This window comes from Thunnus maccoyii, chromosome 12, assembly GCF_910596095.1.
Source record: "Thunnus maccoyii chromosome 12, fThuMac1.1, whole genome shotgun sequence".
NCBI lineage: Eukaryota > Metazoa > Chordata > Actinopteri > Scombriformes > Scombridae > Thunnus > Thunnus maccoyii.
The window spans coordinates 24297926-24312912 of NC_056544.1; the positions used below are offsets into that span (position 1 = coordinate 24297926).

The 14987-nt window shown below is 41.4% G+C and overlaps 1 protein-coding gene across 1 annotated transcript; it reads left to right on the top strand.

Moving 5' to 3' along the window:
* The first annotated feature begins 228 nt into the window (after window positions 1-228).
* copa (COPI coat complex subunit alpha) lies at window positions 229-14565 on the top strand. Its single transcript, XM_042429376.1, has 30 exons — window positions 229-454; window positions 1034-1147; window positions 1253-1326; window positions 2026-2106; window positions 2221-2297; window positions 2921-3030; window positions 4719-4828; window positions 5410-5509; window positions 6078-6296; window positions 6647-6797; window positions 6944-7010; window positions 7131-7206; window positions 7412-7494; window positions 8185-8410; window positions 8764-8902; window positions 9236-9398; window positions 9582-9728; window positions 10015-10204; window positions 10310-10405; window positions 10526-10614; window positions 10826-10949; window positions 11337-11426; window positions 11822-11928; window positions 12164-12310; window positions 12422-12562; window positions 12765-12947; window positions 13160-13270; window positions 13378-13539; window positions 13669-13863; window positions 14132-14565. The coding sequence occupies exons 1-30, from the start codon at window positions 415-417 to the stop codon at window positions 14189-14191; spliced, it is 3672 nt and encodes a 1223-aa protein (XP_042285310.1). The 5' UTR covers window positions 229-414; the 3' UTR covers window positions 14192-14565.
* The last annotated feature ends 422 nt before the right edge of the window (window positions 14566-14987 follow it).

A 14987-nucleotide genomic window follows, 5' to 3' on the forward strand; every position in this document is an offset into this window, starting at 1 on the left:
ATTCAGTAGAAGGCGGCAATACAACATTTTGGATGTAAACCACCTCTAAAAATCAACGAAGAAGAAGAAGAAGAAGAAGAAGAATACGACTGTGCAGAAATGGGCTGTTTAGAGCAGTTCTGATAACATTAATTTAGCAGTTCAGATCTATGTGTTGAATTTCTATCTGCCGCCGTCGTGGAGCTTTCTGCGTCAACCAAAGGCGTCAACGTCTCATTGTAAAACTTTATTGTTCACAGCCGGAAGACAAAGCGAGCTACGTGTCAGGGAAAAAGGGGATTCAGCTAAACGGGCGACGGCGATCCGGCCGCCGGACTCAAACTGTTTGCGATATTTTATGTATTTCTATGCATCGTGTGGAATCATATCTTACTACAATATTAAGATAGCGACCTGTACACCTGCCCCGTGATAATGTTAACCAAATTTGAAACGAAGTCGGCCCGTGTTAAAGGTGAGAGTTTGCTGCAGTTAGCATGGAAGCTAACTTTAGCTAGCTGACGTTGTTAGGTTAAGTTATTTAAATGATCTTCTAATATTGTGTGTGTTACTAACTCTATTTCTCATTATACAAGGTTTAATGCTTAATATTACAGACTGTAACTTTAATAATGTCAGTCAGGCTTTGTGTTCAAGGGTAGTGTTTAAGCAGGTGTGGAAAGTAACTAAGTACATTTACTCAGCTATTCAAGTACAATTTTGAGGTACATACTGTACTTTCACTCAAGTAACATTTTGAATTCAGGACTTTTACTTGTAATGGAGCATTTTTCGACGACAGTATTTCTACTTTTAGTTAGTAGTGCTTAACTAAGGGACATGAATACTTCTTCCACCGCTGGTGTTTATGAATGAAAGCGACGTGTACGTTTCATCATTTAGCAAGCTAACGTAACTGACCTATTTAAACCAGACTACATATAGTTCCTTTGCTTTCATATAACTAGAAATCCTTAATCGGCTGCAATTTTATATGGATATTTTCAAGTGACATTGGCCTTTGAAAAAGTACGTTCATTGTTTTGCATTTCAGGCCTGAGCTTCCATCCCAAGAGGCCATGGGTTCTTGCTAGTTTGCACAACGGTGTCATCCAGCTGTGGGACTATCGGATGTGCACACTGATTGACAAGTTTGACGAGCATGATGGTAAGACAGAGATGTGGCAGATGTAGTATGTTACTGTTTCATTTTTCTCACAGTGTATTCTTGATAGATACAAATTGTATTTTTTTAATGTGGCTTCTTTCACAGGTCCTGTCAGAGGAATTGATTTCCACAAACAGCAGCCCCTGTTTGTGTCTGGAGGAGATGACTATAAAATCAAGGTGAGACTTTTGTTCCTGCAAGAAGAAATGTTATATAGGTTTAGGTGTATTGACAACACTCATCTATTTTAAAATGTAATATATTAGACTTAGTCCTAGTCAGGATTAGAGCGGTAAAGTCTTGGCCTTGTTTCCATCTTGTCCCTGGTGTTATGAAGCTGACATGTTTGAACAAATAACATCCATTATTTGGTGTTTGGTGCATTTTCTTGATGCCTGTATCTGAGCAAATGTTCTATTCTGATATTATAAGTTCAAATATTTAGAATTATAATATCTGTCAGAGGTAGTCAGGAAAGAGTCATGTTTAACAGTTTGTATGGTACTATTAAGGTTAGGAATGAAAGCATCTATCAAATGAGTATTCCAAATAATTAGACAATGCCATACATGTAAAAACTGTAAAAGTATTTCTGTTGACTGTATATACTGTACATGTACATAAACACTAAACATATGCATTTAAAACCACCTCTTTATATCCATAGAAACATTCCCAGCAGTCTTTGCACTGCCATGCACTCTCACATTACCTGTACCACAACCCTGTATGTACAGTACATACAGTACCAGTACCAATGGGAAAGTGGTCTCAGACTTTTGGACCCTACTGTATATTGAGAGCTACTGATAACAGGAGGCAAACTCCTTGTTTGTGTCAACATACTTGGCCAATAAAGTTTATTCTGTTTTGACAAGGTGTGGAACTACAAGCTGAGACGGTGCCTCTTCACCCTCCTTGGACACCTCGACTACATCAGAACCACCTTCTTTCACCATGTGAGTTGGTCTGCCACTTAAAAATGTTTCTGTCTCTGCTTCCTTTGTTCTCATCGATGATTTTCAATGTCCAGAGTCTAAAATTCACTGATTAAATCATCACTCTTTCTGTAGGAGTACCCCTGGATTCTGAGTGCCTCAGATGACCAGACCATCCGCATCTGGAACTGGCAGTCCAGGACTTGTGTCTGGTAAGACACTGAAATGAACTGTTTCACCTGTATTTATCAGAAAGTATGAAGTTGCTCACAACAACAGGCATTATTTTAAAAGATCATTGTTAGGGTTTATAACGCACAAAGTGAAAAAATATACATTGGGTATTTGACTTATTTACAAGTTCCTGGAATACAGAAGATAACGCCTTTAAAGTTGAGTGAATTAGCAAATTGCCCTTAAAGGAATTTGATTATGATATCAGTTGAATCATCATAATACAAAAATCAGTTTCATCATAGCAACAATTCACACGATAAGGGTAACACTGATAGATATTTATGATGATGCAGCAGCAGGTTTAAGATGAAGGATTTTCCAGAAAAGTCCTCAGATTTGATGTCCAAGTGAGATGATATCACGTGTATAGACGAGTCTTGAGTCCACTTCACTATCTCTGTTCCTGCGTTTATACTTAAAACTTTTGAATATGCTGCCTTTAATTGGTTTTTATGGTATTACTTTTAATTTGTACTTGGCTCAGACTGCTCACGAAACCTCAGCCACTGCTTAACTTTCAGATTAATCATTTTAACTATTATCAGTCATCAACTATTATCAGTCATCAATATTGTGTTTCCCTTATTCTCACCCACAGCGTGCTGACCGGCCATAATCACTATGTGATGTGCGCCCAGTTCCATCCATCTGAGGACCTGGTGGTGTCAGCCAGTCTGGACCAGACCGTGCGAGTGTGGGATATCTCCGGTGAGGGTCAGGGGACAGTTGACCAGAGGAGATTGGGTTGGGTTGAGGGAGGTGTGGAAGGGGGGGGGCAGAGTGGTACAAAGGACGAGGAAGAAGCAGGAACAGGACCAATGTTGAGTCCTGGACCCTCCTCTTCCTCTCCGACTTGTAGAGGACAAATCTCTGTGGGCTGTTTGCAGAAACACCTCTCCTCTCAGGAAATACAGACAAGGAGTTTATTCCCAGGAAAAAAACAAAAATGATTTATGGTTCAGTATTTTAGGGTGAAATACTGTACTATAAATAAGCATTTTTAACAAACACAGGGTTCATAGAATGGAAAGATGTGGTTGATAAAAAGCTTAGCAAATAGAAAATGGGAGAGGTGTTTCTGTGCCTCTGCATGCTCTTAATATGTTTGTTGATGGTGTTTCTTGCTTCTTGTTTCTTGTCTTTCCACTAACTAAACCATTAATTGGCTCACATCTCACTTTCCTACACATGAACATGCAAAAGATGTGGAAAAATGTGACTGTTGCCTGTCCTGGGGATTCCTCTTCTTGCACTGAGCATGTTTGCTTCCCTCCGTCCATGTTTGTGAACTTCTAGATCACATGACATCACAGCAAGCTGTTCAATCTACATGCTCGACTGTCCATGTTAAAAGGATCACTTTGCACTCGTACTCACTTTATAGAAAGCCCATTCTGCTTCCCATAGTGTTATTTTACTACTTCTTTGCATTGGTTTAAAGAAAGAAAAACAATAGCCATGACTACTAACTGGTTTGAAACTGCATCTTTTATACACTTAATCTTCTTTAGGTCTGATGCTAAATGTTTTTAAAGTACCCCTGGCATGATACTTGCATGGCTGGCTCTACAACCCCAAAATATAACATGAAATATACAACAACGTTTATATTTCTTGTAGCAAAAGTTTCCACATTGTCATTGCTAACCTATATCTGTGACATGTCAGATTAACTCCGCATGTGACTCAAACATCTTGACGGAAACGTAACTTCCAACTCTTACTCATATTCCTGACATCCAACGCCCCATCAGAGCACGTCTTTACAACACCAGCCACCAGCCACCACCACCCCATCCCCATCAGCCGAGTCCACGCACTCCCTGTGTCTCCTTATCCCATGCTCTTCCCTGGAAACATCCACACCTGCACATGGGTTCCTAGTGCTATTTCCTTCCCCCCATGTCATCTCTTTACTCTGCTGAACTGCCTGTTCACCGCATCGTTTCGACGGGCTGGAATCACGAACGCGATCTGTGCTTTCTCAAACTTTTTCTTTTTCCTGATCTCATTTGAGTCTGCGAGTAATCTCACACTGCTGTCCAATCAAATCACGAGTAACTTTCTTCTGTCATGTGAGCGATTCATTAACCCGATCAACAACACTGCTACAATGATGATTGTTTCCAGACTCAAGTTGGCAGGAAATGAGAGAGCAGAGGTTGTGTTGGTGTGTTTCAACCCTGTGTGTGTGTTCAGTGGTCCAACAGTCCATAAAATTCCTCTCTGGAGTCTCTTTTCTCCCGTGATCTTTCTTCATATCTGATTATTTTGTTAACTTGTATCTTGTTTCGATGTTTTTCTTCCTCCCCCCTGTACTGTGGTTGTGCCCTGTGTAACATCAATATGGCTCCCCTCCCCCCCCTTGCACGCGGTGCTCTGAATGTTGGTTCCAGGTCTGAGGAAGAAGAACCTGTCTCCTGGCGCTGTGGAGACGGATGTTCGCGGCATCTCTGGTGTTGACTTGTTCGGTGCATCAGATGCCGTCGTTAAGCACGTCCTTGAGGTGAGCGGCGAGTTTTATATGTAAGGTTTTGTTTTCATTTGAAGGCATAAACCTTTTCACAGGTGAAAAGGAAGAAAATCTTTAATCTGTCCTTCATTTAAGATATTAAAAATCACCCTTGTAGTACTAAAATTTGCTACATTAGTATAAAAAGAACATGAAATATATGTGTACCACTGTAAAGCCAAAGAGAAACAAGCAAGTACAGTAAGATAATTGTTCAAATTGCCAGTGACTTCCACCTTTTCGATCAGCACTTTTTGGGTTTTATTTAGCGAAAGGAAGTTGTTTATTTCATGTTGGTCTGTTTGAGTCCTGATCTGTTATCCCTGAGGTGAAGAAAAGTCCATCCCAACGACATAAAAATACATCAGGTTTGGTTAATAATATATGGATTTAATATATCTTTCTATTGCTTTTAACAAACGTTAACAGTTTTTTGAAATTCTAAATTTGATGTTAAATTAGATAAGTAGTAAGAGGACAGTAAGTGTTTTAGTGTTCATAAAGCTACACTGCTGCCACAAATGCTGGATTTCTGTTTGGATTGGTGTGACTTGAGGTTGTGTGTCTGTGTCCAGGGTCATGACCGGGGGGTCAACTGGGCAGCCTTCCACCCCAGCATGCCTCTCATCGTGTCTGGAGCCGACGACAGGCAGGTCAAGATCTGGAGGATGAATGGTGAGTCACTCAGAATACACTAGTTAACGTCTGTCAACAATTTGCTGCCGAATGTCCATTAAAATTGAAAGCTATTTTAGCTATTTTCTAATTTATTTTGTTTTTTTGGCCATTGTTTGTCACTCACAAGCCGGGTCCATCATCCAAGTGAGTGTCATAATTGAAATTAAGCTTTTGATGACATGGATCAACAACACATCTGTATTTCTTCACTTAGTGCACCAGTTACGTGTATAGGATGTTTGTTGGCTGATTATAAATAGTGATAAATTTATTATTACATAACTTTTTATAAAAAAAAAAAAAATGATTCAGGCTAGTCAGTGAACCTCTGTATGCACTGAAAGACTTTCATTAATAGTTAAATACTTCAGTGATTGTCTCCAGTTGTACTTTCGTTCTCACTGCATTTTCAAGAACTTTCACCAATGTTTCACATATTTTTGTTGGTGCATTTCTCCTTCTGCTGACTCAGATTTCTTCTGAAAACCCAGTGTTCCCATTTCTTTCACATCTCTTTCCATCCTTATTACCTCCTCAATGGTCTCTCTTTCATCCCTCGTTCCAGAATCCAAGGCATGGGAGCTGGATACGTGCCGCGGTCACTACAACAATGTGTCCTGTGCCGTCTTCCACCCACGTCAGGAGCTCATCCTGTCCAACTCTGAGGACAAGAGCATTCGGGTGTGGGATATGTCCAAGAGGACCGGAGTCCAGACCTTCCGCCGGGACCACGATCGCTTCTGGGTGCTGGGGGCTCACCCAAACCTCAACCTGTTTGCTGCTGGTAGGTGGTGATGATCACATGTCTGTACACATATAACAAAGTGAAAGGAAGTCTAAGTTACTTGTTGTAGAGTATATAAGTTTACAGATCATCCAGCCTCAGAATACCAACAAAGAAACCATGCTGTTGCTTTATTTGTCATGCTAGTGAACATGACATTCATAACTGACATGTCCCTCCTGAAAACATTCTGTTTTCTGTGCTTTATTGCCATGCCAGTAAAAACAGCAACATTTAAAACCACTGTGTATGTAAGATTTGAACATTTTAGACTTTCTGCCAGTAAAACAGGCACCTTCCTGTGATGCAGATGGACTATCACACTGAAAGACGGTCTGTTTGTCTTTCAGGTCATGACAGTGGCATGATCGTTTTCAAGCTGGAGCGTGAGCGTCCAGCATACGCCGTCCACGGCAACATGCTGTACTACGTCAAGGACCGTTTCCTCCGCCAGCTGGACTTCAACAGCAGCAAGGACACTGCTGTCATGCAGCTACGCAGGTAAGTAATCTGTAGAAGTTGTGGCATGCAGTGTAATCACCCCACCCCACCCCTCATTCTTACAAGTGGAAGTATTTGGATGCAACTGAGTAATAAGAAAGAGAAAGAAGCCAACTGTTGTGTTTTTATATATTATCTTATTGTAGTGGGTCCAAGTTCCCAGTGTTCAGCATGTCTTACAACCCAGCTGAGAACGCTGTCCTGCTCTGCACTGTAAGTATCTCTCAATCAAAACACACATTAATCACTAACTGTTTGTTCAGATACCTAAATTCATTGTTTTCCATGTATTTTATGTAATACTCTTCATGTAATACTCTTTATCTCCTGCAGAGGGCAACCAATCTGGAGAACAGCACCTATGACCTGTACTCTATTCCCAAAGAAAGTGACTCTCAGAACCCTGATGGTACTGAAACACCTCAAGTCAACAAAATCATACAGTTTTCCACACTTTGCATCACTTTCTTTTGTTAACTGTAAATTATTTGCCATTCATATTTCCCTCTTTATGAACAGTAACTATGTAACATTTATGAAATCCAACAAGTTAGATCCCTGTTAAATATACCGCATGTGGCAACTAAAGTAACACTGATTCTGTCGTCTCTCAGCGCCGGAGGGGAAGAGGTCCTCTGGTCTGACAGCAGTCTGGGTGGCCAGGAACCGATTTGCTGTCCTGGACCGTATGCACTCTGTAAGTTCATTTGCAGGTCTAGACATTATAGAAATACATTGAAAAAGAATAATATTCTCTGTAGTTTTTGCAAAGAGAGACTTTTTCCCCCATTTCCCAATTTAGAAGATGTTTGACAAAATGTTGTTCTACCATCTATGTTTTGATATCGATCATTGTGAAGAACAGTCTTGGTCTTTTCAATTGATCAGTGAAGGGCAGAGTCTGGAGCATTAATCTTTAAATGAAGAAGTCAAATTTCTGATACAGTCTAGAGTTTTGAAATTGAAACTGGGTTTATACAGGCTGCTATAACTAATCAGAGGACTGAAGTTTGCAATGTCATTTTCTTTTGTGTGTATTAAATTTCCTCAAATCTTACAGTTCAATTCATGATGAGCATCATGCCACAAAATGAACAAGAATTTTGAGAAGAAAAACTTAAATTTCAAGCTAATTATTAAGGATCCTGTCAATAAAAGTTTCATTGGTCAGCCAGTGTTTTATTATTATTTTTATTTAAAGATATCTCTCAATTAAAAATAGTTGTACATTGTATATCGTTACAGGAGAGACATCTAATTCATAAGTGAAGCTTTTGATCTAAAAGGTCTTTCAGGCTTAATATCATCACTTCCTGTATGTCTGTCACTTATTTAATGTCTCTGTCTTGATCCAGACATTAATTGTAACTCTTCCTCTCTTTTGTAGCTGCTGATTAAGAACCTGAAGAACGAAATAGTGAAGAAAGTTCAGGTGCCGAGCTGCGAAGAAATCTTCTACGCGGGGACGGGCTCGCTGCTGCTGAGAGACGCCGACGGCGTCACGCTGTTCGACGTGCAGCAGAAACGCTCGCTGGCCACCGTCAAGATCGCCAAGGTCAAATACGTGGTGTGGAGCGCTGACACCAGCCACGTGGCTCTGCTGGCTAAACACGGTGAGTAGATAAGAGTGATTTATGTAGGTACAGACAAAGATGTTTATCACAGAGCCACAGCATCTTTATCTCATGTCCTCTAAACTTGTTACGAGGCCAGCACTGAGGCTCTGAAACATTACCCATCTGAATGTTTTGCATCAATTTGTGCTTAAGGGTAACTCATGCATAGAAGAGGATGCTATATTTTAGAGGTTTAGTTTGTGGAAGAGTGATTTGTGAATGTTGGCACAAGCACTGGTAAGCAGTTAATGAAAGGCTTAAGTACATTTAAATGAGTTTGACTTGGATATGATGGTGTTATAACAAAAACAAAAAACTCTAAATCTCCTGTGTCTCTTTTCGTCCCTCAGCCATCATGATTTGCAACCGTAAGCTGGAGAGTCTGTGCAACATTCACGAGAACATCAGAGTGAAGAGTGGAGCCTGGGACGAGAGCGGAGTCTTTATCTACACCACCTCCAACCACATCAAATACGCCCTCACCTCTGGGTATGCGCTCCTGATGTGATTCATTTAACACAACATTTAACAGAAGTCTGGTATCAGGGCACGTAAACTGCCTCCACTTTGTACATTCAACAGCGGAAGATTGTCAATATAGCTTTGATCACCAAATTAAATATTTAAGACCTCGGTAAGATATTTGCGGAACAGCTTGAAGAGTTGGCAAGCTTATCCAATCTAATCTCAGACTTTTTCCAAACACGATAACCTCCAGAGTTAGATTCAAAGGTTTGAAAAGCAGAATGCCTTACACATCAGGTGTTGACGGGGTGTTTTTAAAGCCTTTCAACATTATATTTTTACTGTGTTTCCTTGTAGTGATCATGGCATCATCAGGACTCTGGACCTGCCCATCTATGTGACCCGTGTGAGAGGCAACAGTGTTTACTGTCTGGACAGGGAGTGCAGGCCACGCGTCCTCACCATTGACCCCACAGAATATCGCTTCAAACTGGCCTTAGTCAACCGTAAATATGATGAGGTGGGTGCTTAATGACCGCTGTCTATGTGAATGGATGATTGGAGTATACTGTACCTGTGTCTTTGCAATATTAGGAAATTACTTAATTATTGTGGGCGAAATTCTATTTCATTAACATTTTTGAGTATTTACATCCCAAATACAGGTTTTGACAGAATTCCTCTCTTTCTTTGTCCCGCCCAGGTGCTCCACATGGTGCGTAATGCCAAGCTGGTGGGCCAGTCAATCATTGCTTACCTGCAGAAGAAGGGCTATCCTGAGGTGGCGCTGCACTTTGTCAAAGATGAGAAGACCCGCTTTAGTTTGGCTCTGGAGTGTGGCAACATCGAGGTAGGCTGGCCATCATAAGCCAAAATTACTTCACTCCTTTATATTAACATTTTTCCTTAATTTCAATGTTGTAATTTTACTGGTTAGTGGTTGAGGTGAGGGTAGTGAGCTGATCAAATCAGATCAGAGAGGGGAAAAGAGATGCAGCATCCTAGTGGCAGCTTAATCTACAGTTAAACAATAGTCTTTATGTTCTTAACAGAGTCTACACTAACATCTGCTTTGTTGTGAGATGCTGTAACTGTATAATGAAAAACATCTCTCACGCTTTCTCTCTGTGCTTCAGGTGGCACTGGAGGCAGCCAAGGCCCTGGATGAGCGCAGCTGCTGGGAGCGTCTGGGTGAGGCAGCGCTGCTGCAGGGTCACCACCAGGTTGTGGAAATGTGCTACCAGAGAACCAAGAACTTTGACAAGCTCACCTTCCTCTACCTCATCACTGGCAACTTGGCCAAGCTGCGCAAGATGATGAAGATTGGTGAGGAATTTAGTGTTTTTTTTAATGCAAATGATGTGGTGATTTGATTTGTGTGCCCGGTACGTCAGGAAACTTATCTAATATCTGTGTACTCGTCATTTGTAGCTGAGATCAGGAAGGACATGAGCGGTCACTACCAGGCAGCTCTCTACCTGGGAGATGTCAGCGAGAGGGTCCGCATCCTGAAGAACTGTGGACAGAGTGAGTTTAAGTGTCATCTTCATTACACATTTGTGAAATATGTCATACCTGCATACCTCACCTCAGGTTGTAGTGCTAGTGCAATGTGCCAACGTTTTAACTCTTTGTGTCTGTTCTCAGAGTCTCTGGCTTACCTGACTGCGGCCACCCATGGGCTGGATGAAGAGGCCGAGGCCCTAAAGGAGACCTTTGACCCAGAAAAGGAGACGGTGTGTTTGGAAAACTTTCTCTTCATGCTTTTTTCTAGTGCACTATAACATTTTTGCAAGCTTTTTTCACATTTATGTTCTTACTGGTTGGTTTGTCTTTTAGCCCTAAAAACATGTCATGTGCATCTCAGCCTCTGACAGTAAATTCACTCATCTAAAACAGATAAAAACACACATTCTGTAATATAACTGTTAATCTTGTCTCTCGTAGGTGCCGGAGGTTGATCCCAATGCAGAGCTGCTGCAGCCTCCTCCACCCATCAACCCTCTGGACACCAACTGGCCTCTGCTCACTGTATCAAAGGGCTTCTTTGAGGGAGCCATCGCAGCGAAAGGTGAGTCATCAGCCCTGACACGTGACAGATGTGTACATGCATTTAAAGATGGATACATCACCATATATAGCAAAGACGGGAAAATCATGCACACTCAAAGAAATAGCAGCTTAAAGAGAGACTTAATCCTTTACCAATGTTTAAGCTATTTCATCTCTGTCACAGTGGAAACAAAATAGAACTTAGAGGGTGATTTTCTTTTACTGTGTTCAAGTCCTTTTCATTAAAGACGATTGAACGATTGTGGAAGTTAACTACTCTTCTAATATGCAACTGTGTTTTCCGTCTTTACAAGTGTTGGAAAATAAAATGAAACTGCTTGTATACGTTGTGGAAACCTGTGGCGGTTGACTTTGCCAGAGTGAGAACAGTGTTTTTCTGTTGTAGGGAAAGCCGGTCAGATGGCTGCCGACCTGGACATGGATGCTCCAGGAGGCGAGGGCTGGGGAGACGATGCCGAGCTTCAGCTGGATGAAGGTAAATTCAGCGTAACTAAAGAATATTTCAAACCCTTCAGTGAGTCAATTAGGCCACATCATGAATACTACAATGTTGCACAGAATAATTTAATTTATCGTCAATTTCCAAAACTATACAATTTTCTTGTTAACATTAAAATGCATAAGATAAGACTTTAATGTCTCAGGGGGGAAATTTGCCTTGGACACACAATGCTGCCACCGTACAACACCAAATGATTCAACATTACTACACATCATATATCTCACAAATACCACAATAAAAAGTACAATCACTTACTCTGGATAAAAACTAAAAATCAATAAATACTCTGAGATCCTCAAAGTGCTGCGCTAGCCCCTGACGGTATCATTTAGAACAGTACACAAACATCATCTTTCTCTTTCTCTCAGATGGCTTCATGGATGCCCAGGAAGGATTAGGAGACGATGGAGGAATGGGGAAAGAGGAAGGAGGAGGCTGGGAGGTGGAGGAAGACCTGGACCTTCCTCCAGAGCTGGTGAGTGCAGCTACATCTTTACAAATCCCACCACCAACAAAAAACAGCGTTGAGACTAGACCCAAGTGCTGATAAAGTTCTTGTCATTTCTCATTAAGAGGTGGTTTTATCTGAGCCTTTTAATTCTTTCACTAGTGTCCATTATACAAACAAGGTATTTTTGTGCACTGTGACAATGATTGTGAATGTCGAACTGTCTTATAACAAAACCTTATTCTTTTTTCCAACACATCAGGACTTGCCATCTGGCGCAGGTGGAGGAGCAGAAGACGGCTTCTTCGTCCCACCCACCAAGGGCATGAGTCCGACCCAGATGTGGTGCAACAACTCCCAGCTGCCGGTGGACCACATCCTGGCTGGTTCCTTCGAGACTGCCATGAGAGTATGTTCACAATGTGATATTACTTCAAATACACTTTTTATACAGTTATGTTTGAGGTGAGGCCAAGCCGCTGTTTACTCACACACTTACCGTTCCCTTTCTCTATCACAGTTGCTCCACGACCAGGTAGGAGTTGTGAGCTTCGGCCCCTACAAGTCGCTGTTCATGCAGACGCTGTCCAGAGGCCGCACCTGTTACCTGGGTCTGCCCTCCCTGCCCTGCCTGCGTGGCCATCCCCAGAGGAACTGGAAGGTACGGCTGTTTTCTCGTCTCTTAATGATTACAGAACTTTCTTATAGGTGTGTCAGTGATGTGAATTTATGTTCCACTTTCTTTGAGAATGTCAGCTGTTTGAGGTTTTGCCTTTTAGTTTTATCTATAATGAAAAATTGACTCTTTATCTACGTCTGTTCATGCTCTTCTGTTAAGTTATTTATATATCTATTTCCTTTAGGACTGTGGAGCAAAGCAGGGGCTCCCTGCTGTGGGCCTGCGCCTCTCCGACCTCATCGCACGTCTGCAGCAATGCTACCAGCTGACCACTTCCGGGCGGTTTGAGGACGCCGTCGAGCGCTTCAGAGCCATCCTGCTGTCTGTGCCACTGCTCGTGGTCGATAACAAGCAGGAGATTGCTGAGGTGAGCTACAGGCATTCTTTGAATCTGAAACGGTTTAATATCCAAGTTTAAAGATTTCAATGTGTCCCGAAAGCTGATATGTTGATGTGAGCTGCGTCTTTGACATTTGGCACTGAAATAAGTAACATGCAGCTATAGTGATAAATATATGAAATGTCAATGTTTTTAATGTGTGATTGGGATCTCTGTGCGTGTGTGTGTGTGTGTTTCAGGCTCAGCAGCTGATCACAATTTGCAAAGAGTACATAGTGGGTCTGACCATGGAGACGGAGAGGAAGAAGCTGCCTAAAGACACTTTGGATCAGCAGAAGAGGCTTTGTGAGGTAACGTTGTTTTGTTACTCTGAAACAGCAATCAATATTCATACATCTGTTTCATTCCTGAGCCCTGTTCTCTAATTTGTGTTGTTGTTTTTTTTTTTTCCTTACAGATGGCCGCTTATTTCACTCACTGTAATCTCCAGCCAGTCCACATGGTGCTGGTGTTGCGCACAGCTCTCAACCTCTTCTTTAAACTGCGCAACTTCAAGACCGCTGCCGGCTTTGCACGACGCCTGCTCGAGCTCGGGCCGAAGCCAGATGTTGCACAGCAGGTTGGTTACAGCTTCGTTTTTTTTATACAAGCGCTTTGCTCCTGACCACATCACTGTCGTGCCAACAATGACGGTAAAACACACCCTCTCGTGTAATATTGCCTAATTAAATCTCTCCTTTCCACTCAGACCCGCAAGATTTTGGCAGCCTGCGAGAAGACCCTGACAGACGCCCACCAGTTGAACTACGACCCCCACAATCCATTTGACCTGTGCGCTGCTTCCTTTGTCCCCCTGTACCGCGGGCGCCCAGTCGAGAAGTGTCCACTGTCTGGAGCCTGCTACTGCCCCACGTACAAAGGCCAGATCTGCAGGGTCACACAGGTAGGTCGGAAGGCCACATACAACTCCAATGATCATGAAAAACTTAAATTAAATCCCTTAAATTAAAATAATAGATTAGATTATATGAAAATTTATAAAAGCAAACTGATGAGACCTTCAGAATTGGAAAGAAGCAAAGCAAAAAAATGACAATAATTTGAGATTTAAGTGTGATTCAAGTGTTCACTTGTCTTTTATCATAAAGTTGATTGTTATTTATTTCTTCTGCCTTGTAAAACCTAACCTTTAATTTCACCTCGTTTCCTAGGTGACAGAGATCGGTAAGGACGTGATCGGTCTGCGTGTGAGTCCACTTCAGTTCCGTTAAGAAGATTTGAAGAGGACGAGACGAATGGACGAAGAATCTATTCTGCAAAACACATCTACACTTATTCCTTAGAAATAATACAGTTATTAACAAGAAAAATGGAAGCAGAGATATATGTATGTTTTCTCACAATGATGTTAAACCTTTTAATCCTCTCAACTATCTTAACTCCGTGCACCACCTATCCTGCAAAAAGCTTTTTCTTGTAAGTGCTGCTACGTCGTCATCTCTGTGCTGTGGCTTTATAGGGGCTGTAAACCTTACTGTTAACTCTTCTTTGACTTGTATGAGATGAATAATTCAAAGTGAGCAGCTGTGCTCCGTGCATCTGGAAAAAATAAAATAAAAAATCAGTGTTGAATGACGGACATGAAGGGTGTGTGTGTTATGTGGTGTTTTTTTGGTCAATGAGACTTTGAATATGGTTTTATTGTGCATATAAAAGTGGTGTATGAATAACTGGGATGAGTCAACAGGGCTGTAACACGATTACAGAGTTGACTCACTCCTTGGTAAGCATTATGATGACATGGATCTTTAGATTTTTTTTTATTTATTTATCCTTTATTTAGTCAGGAAGTCTCACTGAGATTGCAGCTCTTTTTCAAGAGGCCTGAGAACAAGAAACACAAGACAAGAACACAACTACACAAAGAATAAAAACTGCTCACAAAAATAAAAACCTTGGAGGGGAAGTGTTGGGATGAAATAAATCAGTTTATCTAAAGTACAAATGTACTTTTTTCTTATTCTTTTTATTGAAAAGGATTCATTCATAAGCATTAAGGCATAGAAA